The sequence below is a fragment of the Trichechus manatus genome, unplaced genomic scaffold, assembly GCF_000243295.1.
Source record: "Trichechus manatus latirostris isolate Lorelei unplaced genomic scaffold, TriManLat1.0 scaffold00001, whole genome shotgun sequence".
Taxonomy (NCBI): domain Eukaryota; kingdom Metazoa; phylum Chordata; class Mammalia; order Sirenia; family Trichechidae; genus Trichechus; species Trichechus manatus.
In genome coordinates this window covers 31,894,240-31,908,202 of record NW_004443937.1, presented here as the reverse complement: position 1 = coordinate 31,908,202, position 13,963 = coordinate 31,894,240, and the positions used below count along the sequence as shown (strand labels likewise).

At 36.7% G+C, this 13,963-nt stretch overlaps 1 protein-coding gene across 4 annotated transcripts in view; it reads left to right on the top strand.

The window, feature by feature from the left end:
* The window catches only part of DCP1A (decapping mRNA 1A), a 57,777-nt gene that overhangs the window by 23,986 nt on the left and 19,828 nt on the right, over window positions 1–13,963 (top strand). For all 4 annotated transcript variants that reach the window (XM_023727327.1, XM_004368618.1, XM_004368619.2 and 1 more), the window contains exons 4-5: window positions 8,260–8,326; window positions 12,024–12,162. In XM_023727327.1, the coding sequence (XP_023583095.1) occupies window positions 8,260–8,326; window positions 12,024–12,162 (206 nt within the window). The remainder of the gene's footprint in view (window positions 1–8,259; window positions 8,327–12,023; window positions 12,163–13,963) is intronic.

Sequence of the window (13,963 nt, the reverse complement as noted above, 5' to 3'; positions counted from 1 at the left end):
GGTGTATCTTTGGCTATGTGTATTTTCACCAAAAAAAAAAATTGAGAAGTTAGAGGGTTGACATGTTGTGGGGTTGTTAACCAGTGTCATAAAACAATATGTGTACTATTGTTTCGTGAGAAACTATTTGTTCTGTAAGCCTTCACCTGAAGTACAATTAAAAAAAAAAAAAATGCTGACAAGGTTCTATAGTTAAATTGATGTAGAAAGCTACAATGTGCTAAAATAAATAATAGCATGTAAAAAAAAATGCCATTGGAATTTGGATAGGGATTGCATTGTATCTGTAGATCACTTTGGGTAGAATAGACATTTTCACAATATCGAGTCTTCCTGTTTATGAGCATGGTATGTTTTTCCACTTATACAGGTCTTTTGTTTCTTGCATTAGTGTAGTTTTCTTTGTATAGGTCTTTTACATCTCTGGTTAGATTTATTCCTAAGTATTTTATCTTTTGGGGGGCTATTGTAAATAGTATTGATTTGGTGATTTCCTTTTTGAAGTTCTCTGTTGGCGTGGAGGAATCCAACTGATTTTTGTGTGTTTGTCTTGTATCCTGAAGCTTTGCTGAAATCTTCTTTTAGTTCCAGTAGTTTTCTTGTGGATTTTTTGGAGTTTTCTGTGTATAAGATCACATCATCTGCAAATAGAGATACTTTTACCTCTTCCCTACCTGTTTGGATCCCTTTATTTATTTTTCTAGCCTAATTTCTCTGGGTAGAACCTCCAGCACAATGTTGGGTAAGAGTGGTGATAAAGGGCATCCCTGTCTGGTTCCCATTCTCAAGGGGAATGCTTTCAAAGTCTCTCTATTTAGGATGATGTTGGCTGTTGGCTTTGTATAAATGCCCTTAATTATGTTGAGGAATTTCCCTTCTGTTCCTTTTTTGTTGAGAGTTTTTATCATGAATGGGTGTTGGACTTTGCCAAATGCCTTTTCTGCATCAATAGATGACTGTGGTTCTTGTCTTTTGTTTTATTTATGTGATGGATTACATTGACTGTTTTTCTACTATTGAACCATCCCTGCATACCTGGTATAAATCTCACTTGATCATGGTGAATTATGTTTTGATATGTTGCTGAATTCTGTTGGCTAGAATTTTGTTGAGGATTTTTGCATCAATGTTCATGAGGGATATTGGTCTGTAATTTTCTTTTTTTGTGACATCTTTACCTGGTTTTGGTATCACGGTTATGCTGGCTTCATAGAATGAGTTTGGGAGTATTCCATCCATTTCTATGCTCTGAAATACCTTTAGTAGTAGTGGTGTTAACTCTTCTCTGAAAGTTTGGTAGAATTCTCCAGTGAAGCCATCCGGGCCAGGGCTTTTTTTTGTTGGGAGTTTTTTAATTACCTTTTCTGTCGCTTCTTTTGTTATAGGTTTATTTAGTTGTTCTGTTTGTTTGTGTTAGTTTAGGTAAGTAGAGTGTTTCTAGAAATTTGTCCATTTCCTCTACATTTTCAAATTTGTTAAGAGTACAATTTTTCATAGTATTCTAATTCTTTTAATTTCAGTTGGGCCTGTTGCGTTATCACCCATCTCACATCTTATTTGGATTATTTGCTTCCTCTCCTGTTTCTCTTTTGTCAGTTTGGCCAATGGTTTATCGATTTTGTTGATGTTTTCAAAGAACCGGCTTTTGGTCTTGTTAACTCTTTCAGTTGTTTTTCTCTTTTCTATTTCATTTATTTCTACTCTAATTCATATTATTTGCTTTCTTCTGATGCCCAAGGGCTTCTTTTACTGCTCTCTTTCTGTTCAAGTCGTAGGGTTAATGTTTTGATTTTGGCCCTTTCTTTTTGATGTGTACATTTATTACTATAAATTGACTTCTAAGCGCTGCTTTTGCTGTGTCCCAAAGGTTCTGGTAGGATGTGTTTTCATTCCCATTTGATTCTGTGAATTTCTTTATTCTGTCCTTAATTTCTTCTGTAACCCAGTAGTTTTTGAGCAAGGTGTTATTCAGTTTCCATGTGTTTTATTTTTTTTCTTTTTTCTGTTACTGATTTCCACTTTTATGGCTTTATGGTCAGAAAAGATGGTTTGTAATCTTCCTTTGCTTTGGATTCTGTTAAGGCTTGCTTTATGGCCTAATGCATAGTCTGTTCTGGAGAATGTGTTCCATGTGTGTTGGAAAAGAAAGTATACTTACCTGCGGTTGGGTACAGTGTTCTATATATGTCTATGAGCTCAAGTTGGTTGATTATGGCATGTAAATCTTCCCTGTCTTTATTAACCTTTTTTCTGGATATTCTGTCCCTCACCAAAAGTGGTGTGTTGAAATCTCCTACTATTATTGTGGAACTGTCTGTCTCTCTTTTAAATGCTGTTAGAGTTTTATGTATTTTGGAGCCCTGTCATTGGGTGCATAAATATTTATTACGGTTATGTTCTCCTGATGTATTAACCCTTTAGTCATGATATAGTGTCCTTCCTTATCCTTTGTGGTGGATTTTACTTTAAAATCTGTTTTGTCAGAGATTAATATTGCCACTCCTGCTCTTTTTTGATTGTTGTTTGCTTGATATATTTTTTTCCATCCTCTGAGTTTTAGTTTGTATCTTTAACTCTATGGTATGTCTCTTACAGGCAGCATATAGACGGATTGAGTTTTTTAATCCATTCTGGCACTCTCTGTCTCTTTATTGGTTCATTTAGTCCATTTACATTCAGTGTCATGATTGATATTCAGTACTGTCATTTGATGTCTTTTTTTGTGTGTTGTTGACAGTTTCTTTGTTCCACTTAATTTTCTGTGCTGAGTTATTCTTTATGTATTTTCTTTTCATCTTTTTCATTGTTGTTGATTTTGTATTTGCTGAGTTAGGGTCTGATTACTCTGCCATCTCGGCCCTGCCCCTTTATATTTCCTATATTCCATGTCGTATCCTTTTAGTGGGCAATTTTTTAGTATTTATTTATAAACTTTCTTATATGTATTGCTTTCATATTTAAGTATAAGTGAACTTCTCATTAACTTTGTTTCCATGAAAAATTTTATGTTATTTTAACTAATGAGGCAATGGGTATTTAGTGACAAGACTGTTGGCCCAGGAGTGAAAAGATCTGAGTTCTAGTTACAGTTCTGAGAGATATTTTCTCTCTAAGTTTTTAGTAAGTCATTTAATCTCTCCATAAGCTTTAGTTTTTTCATCCATGAAAAAGCATAATGAGACTTGCAGTCTGAACAAGATTGCATAGACTTGTCTCTCCCTGTTCCTCCCTACTAAGTACAACTATAAAACCTGAGAATAATACAACAGACAATCAAAGGAGAACTCTGAAAGGTGGAAAGGGGGAAAAAAGTGATCTGGATAGGGGCCCGGTATTGGAGAAACAACACAGCAGCAGGGTTTCTTACAACCCCTTTTCCAACAGAAGAAGATGACCCGGGCCTGGTGTTTCTTGACCCCTGGCTTAGCAATAGAAAGTGGCCCAGGTAGGCTCATTCCTCCACTGGATCAAGTGGGAGTTCCACTAGTAACAGTAGGCAGGCCTAACAAAGCCTGCAGGAAGGATTGGAAACCCTGCCAGCAATGAGTGGCCCCCAGGAGATTTCTCTCCCTTATGACGAACTCCTTCCACTTTTCAAGCAGAACTGGCAGAGAGAGTCCTAGTAAGTTCCCACTTCAAGGAATTAGAATAAGCAGAGCAAAAAACTCAAAGCAAGCAGAAGGGAAGAGATGATAAAGATAAGAGCAGAAATCAATGAAACAAAGTGAGAAAATCAGTGAGACAAAAAGCTGGTTCTTTGAGAAAAAAAATCAATAGAATTTATAAAACTGTAGCATCACTGACAAAAATAAAGAGAAAGCACAAAGTACTGATATCAGGAATGAAATACGGAGTATTACTACAGATAACTGCAGCCATTTAAAGGATAAGGGAATGCTATGAACAACTCTTTGCTCATAAGTTTGACAACTTAGGAGAAATGGACCAATTCCTCGAAAACCACAAACTGCCAAAACTCAACCAAGATGAAATAGATAACCTGAATAGTCTTGTAACCATTAAATAAATTGAATTCATAATTTAAAAGCTCCTGAAAAAGAAATCTCCAGGGCCATATGGTTTTACCTGAGAATTTTACCAAACATTCAAAGAAAAATCAACACAGATTTTACAATCTCTTCCAGAAAATAAAAGAGGAAAGAACAATTCTCAACTGATTTTACGAGGCCAGTATTATACTTGTTTTGGTAAACAAGGCAAAGACAGTACAAAAAAAAAAAATTAAAAATCAATATCTCTCATGAACTTAGTTACAAAAAACCTCAACCAAATATTAAAGCAAATCCAACAATATATGTCGGTAATTATACACCATGACCACGTGGGACTTTTTCCAGATATGCTGGTTTATTATTTGAAAACCAGTCAATGTGATCCACCATATCAACAGGCTAAAGAAGAAAAATCGTGTCTTATCAGTTCACACAGAAGAAGCATTTAACAAAATCCAGTGCCCGTTAATGATTTAAAAAAAAAAAAAACTACCCTGGAGAAGGACATCGTGCTTGGTAAAGTAGAGGGTCAGCAAAAAAGAGGAAGAGCCTCAACAAGATGGATTGACACAGTGGCTGCAACACTGGGTTCAAACATAGCAGTGATTGCGATAATGGTGCAGGACCAGGCAGTTTTTCATTCTGTTGTGTGTAGGGTCACTGGGTTGGAATTGACTCAACGGCACCTAACAACATCATCATCAATAAATGCATGTACTAGTTTCACTACAGTATAACCAGCATGGATTCTTATCAGTAACTTTTGAAAAATTTTATAAATACCTTTATTCTTCCACTTGTAGAAATAAAAAAAATGCTTGTAAAAAAAAAAAAAGAGGAAGAGAGGCTAGCTATGTCAACAATATAGAGCATCTACAAAAAACCTACAGCTAACATCACACTATGGTGAAAGACTGAATACCTTTCCTCCAAGATCAAGAGCAAGGATGTCCAGCTTAACATTGGAAGTTCTAGCCACTGCAGTAAGACAAAAAGAAGAAATAAGAAGCGTATAGATTGGAAAAGAAAAAATAGAACTGTCCCTATTCATATAGGACATGATGTCACATAGAAACACCTAGAACCAATAAGTGAGTTCAGTGAGTTCTCAGGATACAAATCAACACACAGAAATCAATTCCATTACTATGTATCAGCAGAGAACATGTAGAAACCAAAATTAAAAACAATACCATTTACAGTCATTCAAAGAAAATTAAACACTTAAGTATAAACTTAACAAAGCATATACAGGATCTGTAGGCTAAAAATTGCAGAATACTGATAAAAGAAATCAAAGAAGACCTAAATAAGTAGAGAGGCACACTGTATTTGTATTAATGAATTGGAAGACTCACCATAGTAAAGATGTCAGTTTTCCCCAAATTAGTCTGTAGGTTTAATGCAATTCCTATCAGAATCCCAGCAAGGTTTTTTCATAGGCATAGACAAGCTTATTCTAGAATTTATATGGAAAGGTGCAGTCCCTAGAAGCTAAAACAGTCTTGAAAAAGAGGCATAAAACGGGAAGAATCACTCTATCCAATATTAAGGCCTACTATATGGCTACGGAGCCTTGGTGGCACAGTGGTTAAGAGCTTGGCTGTTAACCAAAAGGTCAGCAGTTCTAATCCACCAGCTGCTCCTTGGAAACTCTATGGGGCAGTTCTCCTCTGTCCTGTAGGGCCACTATGAGTCAGAATTGAGTCTACAGCAACATGTTTGGGTTTTGTTTGTTTGTTGTATAGCTACAGTAATCATGATAGTGTGGTATTGGCAGAGGCAGGATCAGGGACGGATTACCCAATAAGCGAGGCATGCACAGGCTTACTTGTGCTTACTTACAATCTGTAGTAAGGAACCAAAACGTGAACTTACGCACTTCAAATTACTAAGTAAGCACAAGTAAGCCTGTGCATACCTTGCTTACTGGTTAATCTGCCCTTGGGCAGGATAGACACATAAATCCAGTGGGACAGAGTAGAGAACCCAGAAATAGAGCAATACAAATATGCCTCAGTGTTATTTGGCAAAGGTACAAAACCAGTTCAATAAAGGAAGGGTAGTGTTTTCAACAAATAATGTTAGAACAATTGGACAGAAAAATGAACCGTAACCTAAACCTCATACTTTATACAAAAATTAATTCAATTTAATGAGAAACTAATGTGCTCTGTAAACTTTCACCTAACGCACAATTTTAAAACAAATTAATTTTAAAAAATTAATTCAAGATGGATCATGGACTTCATTGTAAAACTGTAAACCTTTTAGGAAAAAAATGGGAGAAAATCTTCCAGAACCTAGGGCTAAGTTCTTTCTTAGACTTCACACCAAAAGTGTGATCTGCTAAAGGAAAAATTGATAAATTGAACCTTGTCAACATTAAAAATTTCTGCTCTGGGACAGTCTTATTAAGTGGATGAAAAGACAGGCTATAGACTGCAAGAAAATATGTTCAAACCACATATCCAACAAAGAACTACTGTCTCGAATATATGAAGAACTCTCAAAACTCAACAGTAAAAACACCAACAATCCAGTTGGAAGGAGCAGAAGATAAAATGACACCAAATGGTGGCAGGGATGCAGAGAAACTGGATCATTGCTGGTTGGACTGGTACAGCCACTCTGGTAAAACAGTTTGGCAGTTTCTTATTAAACCAAACATGCAACTGCCATACGTATGACTCAGCAGTTACACTCTTCGGGCGTTTAACCCAGAGAAATGAAAACATATGTTCACGAAAACCTGTACCCAAATATTCATAGTAGCCAAAAACTGGAAACACTCCAGTTGCCCTTCAACAAGTGAATGGTTAAACTGGTACATACATACCACAGAATATTACTTGGTAAAAAAAAAAAAAGAACAATCTATCAATTAATTATGCAATAAATTTATCAATTAATTTATCAAGGAAATTACACTGAGTGAAGAAAGTTAATCCCGAAAGTTACATACTGTATTATTCCATTTATGTAACATTCTTGAAATAACATGAAAATAGAGAAGAAATTCTTGGTTGCCAGGGGTCAGGGACTGGAAGGGGCTGGAGAGAGGGGTGTGGCTATAAAAGGGCACCAAGGATCCTTTTGGTGATGGATCTTGACTATGTCAATGTCAGTATCTTCATTGTGATACTGTAGTATATTTTTTCCTTATTATGTATTTTTAATATTGTCCTTTAGGTGAAAGTTTACAAACCAGAATAGCTTCCCATTCAATAGTTTGTACACAGAATGTTCCAAGACATTGGTCACAGTCCCCTCCGTATGTCAGCACTCTCCCCATTTGTACTATAGTTTTGCAAGATGTTACCTTTGGGGTACACTAGATAAAGGGCACACTGGATCTCTGTTTATTTCTTAAAATTGCTTATGAATCCAGAATTATTTCAAAATAAAAAGTTTAATTAAAAAAAAAAAGCATAATGATACCTGCCCTTCCTGTTTCGGAGAGTCATTATGAGTATCACAGGAGGTAGAAGTTGAGATGAGCTGTGATAGTATCATGGTGGGTGCACATGGTAGGCCATGAGCTGTACCCATCAGTGTGTTTGTTTTCGCTTATATTTCTACTCTACCTTATTCAGAAGTACTTATCGTAGCTTTTAAGTATTGTCCATTTAACTATTAAGCAGGTATTTTTTGAGGGCTTTGTTTGTGTTGGTCACATTGGGAATAACAAATGGTGGGAAAAGAAGTGTAATTGACTAAAGTCAGCCCCAGCACTCTCATCTCACATGTGAACAGTGTTGATTGTAGGATGGATCTGGAGCTGGTATTTGTTTTTAAAGCTTTTTTTTTTTTTTTTTTACTGTAACAATTTTAATTCTACATTTTAAGTTTTAAGAGACTCATAAAGGTTTTAGTGTTTGATTAGCCAATTAACTTGGTTTTCATTTAGACCTTTTAATGGGCAGCATTTTTTTGTTCTTGATAATACATAATAATAATGATACATCTGCCACTTAGTGGCATCTTAGGCTCCGTGAGATCTAGTAATAACATCTAAAACTATTTTTTGCAATTATCATCTGATTATTTTACCTGTCCTGATTTTTATTAAAGTTTTGGAGGGCAGCTTTTTTTTTTTTTTTTTGCCTCCTATAGAGGGACTGAACAATTTGAGGATCTGGTGGTAAATTCAGTAATATTCCATGGTGATAATATTTATATATACTCAGATGTTGAAACTGCATTTCCTCTTATTCTTTTTTCTTTCTCTCCTTTGTTTTTCAAGTGTCAATATACAGTATTTGGTTTTATGACAAGAATGACTGTCACCGCATAGCCAAACTCATGGCCAAGTAAGTATTTATATTACCCCAGAGATTTAATTAACGGTATATGAGAGATGAAAAAATAACTTTTTTCTCTCACTTCTCTTTGTTACCATCATCTGTTAACTTACGTATTTCCCCTGATTTTCTATTTGTTGTCAAAAATTTGGGGAAGAAATCTAAAGTTACCTATAATCTTGCTACCCCATTGTTAGCATTTCAGTCTGTTTCTTCCCATCTTCCCATCTTTTTCTCTGTGTGTACATTAGGTTGATGTGTGTGATCATTTTTCATAAAAATAGGGTGTCATAGGTACATCCTGCTTTTCATGTCAGCAGCATTTTTCCAGGGCATTGATAAGTTTAATAGTCCTCCATCCTATTTTATAGTGATTGCGTTGTATTCAGTCCTGTGAGCAGATCATAATTTAACCAGAACCTAACTGTTCAGTGTGCCAGTTAGGGCCATCGCGCTGCCAAGGAGATCATCAGCCTGACTACTATATGCAGTGGTTCTGATTTAGGTTCTGATCAGGCCCTGTGTGGGAGAATTTGGCTCTTTTAGTTCTAACAAGTTTTAGAGAAAACCAATTTGAGATTTTTTTCTCTATCAAGTCAGGTGGTACCCCTAATGCTTCAGGTGGTAAATGAAGCTAAACATTGATGACTTATCTGAAAATATTATATTGAACACCAAAATGGGATGAGTAAGTAGAAACAGGAAGCAGGGAGGGGAAAGAAGAGCATGCAGGGCTCTTTTCACTAGAAATACCTGAAAGAGCAACATTTGCTTAAGTTTTTAGTTTGTTTGACGAGGGGGGAGGTCTTAAAAGTTATTAGAGAATGCCCATGTGAAACTGTTGGTAGGTCAGGTTTCCAAGTGGCTGGCCAATTTATGGCTGAAGAGAATACCTTATATATTAACATTAACTCTAGTAGATTACTTTTCTGGTCACCAGAGATTTAAAAAAAATTACCTTTCTTTGCTCTAAATCTGCCTGCATACAGCGTCTATTTGCTACACGTTTCAGAATATCACCTCTGTGAACCAAAGCTATAGGTAAAACTCTTTGGCATATTGTGCCTCTAAATAAATAAATGTGCCTGTTAATGCCCATTTGTTAAATTCAGTTCTTCCTATCACTATTTTGACAACTGCAATGTAATAGAAATTCTGCAAGTAAAAAAACTGATTTATTCCAAAAGATGTTTATAAAAAGCGAGAAGCTACATAGATCGAGTGAGCTTCTAGAACTTCTAGACCTGTGCTATTTCTAAATTTGGAAATTCTTGGGTGACTAGCAGGACAGAGTTGAAAATCACTAAACTCAGAAAATGCCGACTCTCCTAAAGAGAAAATCTAGTCTACCAAAAAAACTATTTTTAACATTAAAAGCTTTTGAATGTTTCCCGCATAGACTATAAAATTTGGAGAACTTACAGAAGTGAGTTTCTTCCTATTAACTTATGTATTTCCCCGATTTTCTATTTGTTGTCAAAAATTTGGGGAAGAAATCTAAAGTTATCTATAATCGTGCTTACCCCATTGTTAGCATTTCAGTCTGTTTCTTCTCCTCTTTTTCTCTTTGTGTACATTAGGTTGATGTGTGTGATCACACAAATAGTCTCGGGCGCAATTGGGTGCTTGAGAGGACAGAAGAGATATGGGGTCGCTGTTCATAGTGCTTGAACCGGAAGGGGCCTTAGAGTCCAAGCCTTTCTCATGTGAGAGTCCCTTGCACACCACCCTTGCCAGCTTGTGTTTTCAGCAGTTGTGAGCTTTTTCCAGTGGCCTGTCCGCAGGTGTGAACAGTGATTATTATTAGAAGTGTTCTTCTTTTAAACCAAAGCCTCATTTCCGGTCCAGGTTCAGGGGACAGTTGAATTCCACCATGGCCAAGCCAGGCAACACGGCAGGAAGTAGATGGAAAAGAGGCTTTGTGACAAGAGTCGTTCATGAAGTTGGATTCAGACTGAGTATTCAGTCAACAAACAAGTCGTTTTAAATAGCATTCTTTTTTTCTGATTAGTAAAGAGTGCATGTTAATTGTGGCAAATGCCCAAAAAGTACAAAAAAAAAGAATATGAAATTGCTTGTACTCCACCATTGAGAAATAACTAGTATGTATCTCTCCAGTCTTCTTTTTCTTTTAAACAAGTCTCATAGTTGTGACAAGGCAGTATTTCTTTTCCAGGAATTAATTACCAGCATAAATATAAAATATACTATAGTATTAATATAAATTGATCTGATCTTCATATCACATTCTAGTCATCTTTCACTCTACCATATGTCCATGATTCTATATTCATTTTAGAAGTAATAATCTTATTAAGAGCTGTAATAATTTAAATAGAGAAACTACACATTACCTTAAAGCAGCATTTTCCAAACAGGAGTCCTGCCTCAGAGAAAGATTCTATAGTCAAATAAGATTGGGGAACATCTGCAAGTCCACCCTTCTTGGAGAATCACAGTATACTCTAGCATGTCAAGCATGTTGATGTGTTTAGCATGTCAGAATAGTTCTACTGTAAAGAAATCTGTTAAACATGGTTTAATTCCACGTTTTCTAATAAAATACCCCATCTGTGCCTATTACACCCACCCCACCATGGGAGTTCTTGGATAGGCTGCTTTAAAACAGTGAAGTGACACTGAGTGGTTTATTCCTGGCCTATTCCTCTTATTCTACAAAACAAGCCTTGCACAACTGAATTGTTTTATTGCCTGTCATCATCACTGTCTGGGAAGTTCTGTGTCAAGTTGTGTCTGTGCTCATAATATCCTATGGCAGGTAGGCCTGTTCATTCACTTAGGACTAAAACCTGAACAGATGTCCAAAAAAAAATCAGTTGTCCTATTAAAATCTATTGTTTACTTTACAAAAGATTTCAAGCTTGAAAAAAATATTAAGAAACAATATAACAGATATCTATGTGCTCACTACCCAGCTTTCAGTTCCTAATATTTTGCTATAAATACTTGAAACATTTGTATGCAGGGGAGCAGGGATATTCTTAAGAAATGAAACCCCACAGATAGATTTGGAGACTCCCCAACCCTATATTAACCTGTGACTTTTCTTGCTTTATGTGTTTTCAGATGAAAAATTAGCTTAAGCAACCCCGATCAAAATAAAGAGCATTCCCCCAAACACCCTTGAGCTCGGTTACTTACTTGGTGATTTTTAAGGAGGAGAATAAGAGGAACCTTTTCGTTTGTTTGTAGTACTGTCAGTAATGTCTGAAGAGTCACCAGGACCTCTATTTCTAAGAAACTAAGTTTTCTTTCTCCCACCTAGCCCAGTGTCAATACAAACTTTCCATAGAGGGTTGTTTAGCTTTACCGCCTTCCCATGCCTTGACAGGATTGTCCATTTTCACATTTACTTCAATTAATTTGACTGATTTTGAGATACTTCTAGAAAAAAAGAAACACTTTAATAGAGTTTTTAATGTACGTACTTCCACCAACTCCAGGAAAGAGTTCTATATTATTGTCTTTGTAAAGGTGAAAATATTAGTTGGCACTGTTGTGAATGACCTGGTGAAATGTTAAGTGTACATTGCTTGGATAAGGTGACCAAGGTTCCATGTTTTGTATTGCAAAGACAGTGTCATCACATGACACTCTTATTATGTCCTTGGAAGATGGACATCAAGAGTTCTTGGGTCAAATCATGTCTAAAGAGGCTTTTCTAACAGCTGTTCTCCTTCTCTAGTGTGGTAGAAGAGGAGACACGGCGGTCCCAGCAGGCTGCTCGGGATAAGCAGAGTCCCAACCAGGCCAATGGCTGCAACGACCACAGACCCATCGACATCCTGGAGATGCTGAGCAGAGCCAAGGATGAGTACGAGAGGGTGAGGCTCTCTGGGTGCTGACCAGGAAAGAGTGGAGGGACTGGGGAGGCCTGCAGGGGGCTCGTGGGCTGGGGAAGACTCCTTCAGGCCAGCAAAAGTAATTTATTCAAAAAGAAGCATATGTTACAGTTTTAAGGAAAGAAATCTGCTTATCTCAGAGTACTTGTTTTTGACAGGAAAAAAGAGTACTCGTTTTCTATTCCTGTCCAATTACTGTGAGAGAAAATGGTTTTGGAGTAGTGGAGTTAGCCTGCTGCGGGTATACTGGAAAAGCTTCATGCCTTGTCTCACCTCTGCAGCATCGGTTAGGGTGCTCGGTGACTTAGGAATTTGTGTAGGTATCATCTTTGGCTTTGAAAAAATATTCTGATAATTTGCACCCCTTAATACTGAAAGGGTATTTATGGTCTCTAATTGGTGTTAGATACACAGCCTTCCTTAAAATCATTTGGAACTTTACCCAAATGAGAGACTTTTCTCAGATTCTGTTTTTTCTTTTTCTTCTGTTGCATTTTGTCTTGTAAGTTAACTAATAACATTCTTCCAGAAAGTGAATGAAATGGAAGTTTTGGTACTTTAACTAATTTACGCAGCATGCGTTTATGAATTGTCCACTGTAGGCTAAGCACTCAGACAGTGGTTTTCAAAACTTTTTGGCTGTGGAACTTTTACAGCTTTCACATGATGTCAGTACCTCAAAGCGCCATGGTTCACTGGAGTGAGACAAAAGGTTTCCACTGCTATGCTTTGTTTCAGCAGAATTGTAATTATCACCCTACCCTTGGCTAACATTGAGTTAATACTTTTCTTTCATTTGTTATTTAATCTTCAGTTTATCAAAGGTTCAAGGAACAAGGTCTGAAAAGCACTGTCTAGGACCATGTTTCCCAAACAGCAGTAACCAAGGTTGTTAACAGGTGATCCTTGCTCAAATGAGTTGGGGAAGTGTTAACTTGACTCTTCCTCCCCGCATCATTTTGGGGCTTTATGGTGCTGAAGACTCTGAGCGGTCCCACAGTAAATAAAATGTAACACTGGTTCTCAGATTCATTTGATCACAGGACCATCTTTTGTGCACTCATTAACCAGTTAAAATCTGGAGTTCAGGGGACATACTGGCAAAGCACTCTGGGAGGTTGTTTCCTTTAATTAAAAATAAATGGTCATATATATCTGTGAAAATTTAATATAGGAAAATCAGTCATCTCTGTAATGAATCTGTTGATTCATTGGAAACTGAATGAGGGTAAATTTCAAGAACCGTTTTCTGAACTTCTTGGTTACCTCATATTCCCCAAACTCTTCATGTCTTTAATGAGATCTGAGTTTTTTACATAAGTACCTTCTTCCATTTTTATAGAGGCCTTTCTGGGTCCTGATAACAGATGACTAATAAGTCTAGGGCTCTGTTACCCATCCCGAGTGATGACTGGATGAAGGTGCCACATAGGACAGAAACTGTAGATGCGTTAGAGCACTGTAGGTACACATTCTCCAGGAAGGGGCCTGGCTTGCTTCTCAGGACGAGAAGCGAGCCACGAAAGGAAAGAAGGAAGTAGAGTAAAGCCTTGCCTTTGTACATAAAGCTGTAAAGGAACTCTGGGGTCAAGCGGGCAGTCTACAAATCTGATGGTCATTTCTGATTACGTAAACGTTGCAAAGTAAAAAAAACAGAGCACAGTAATTTCTGTCATCAGGATAATTCTTCCACAATGTGGAATAAATGTCTATGATTAGAGTAAAACTGAACCTTTTGGGATTTAGTTGAATCTTTGATACTTACAATGTGTTCTTTCTGTTT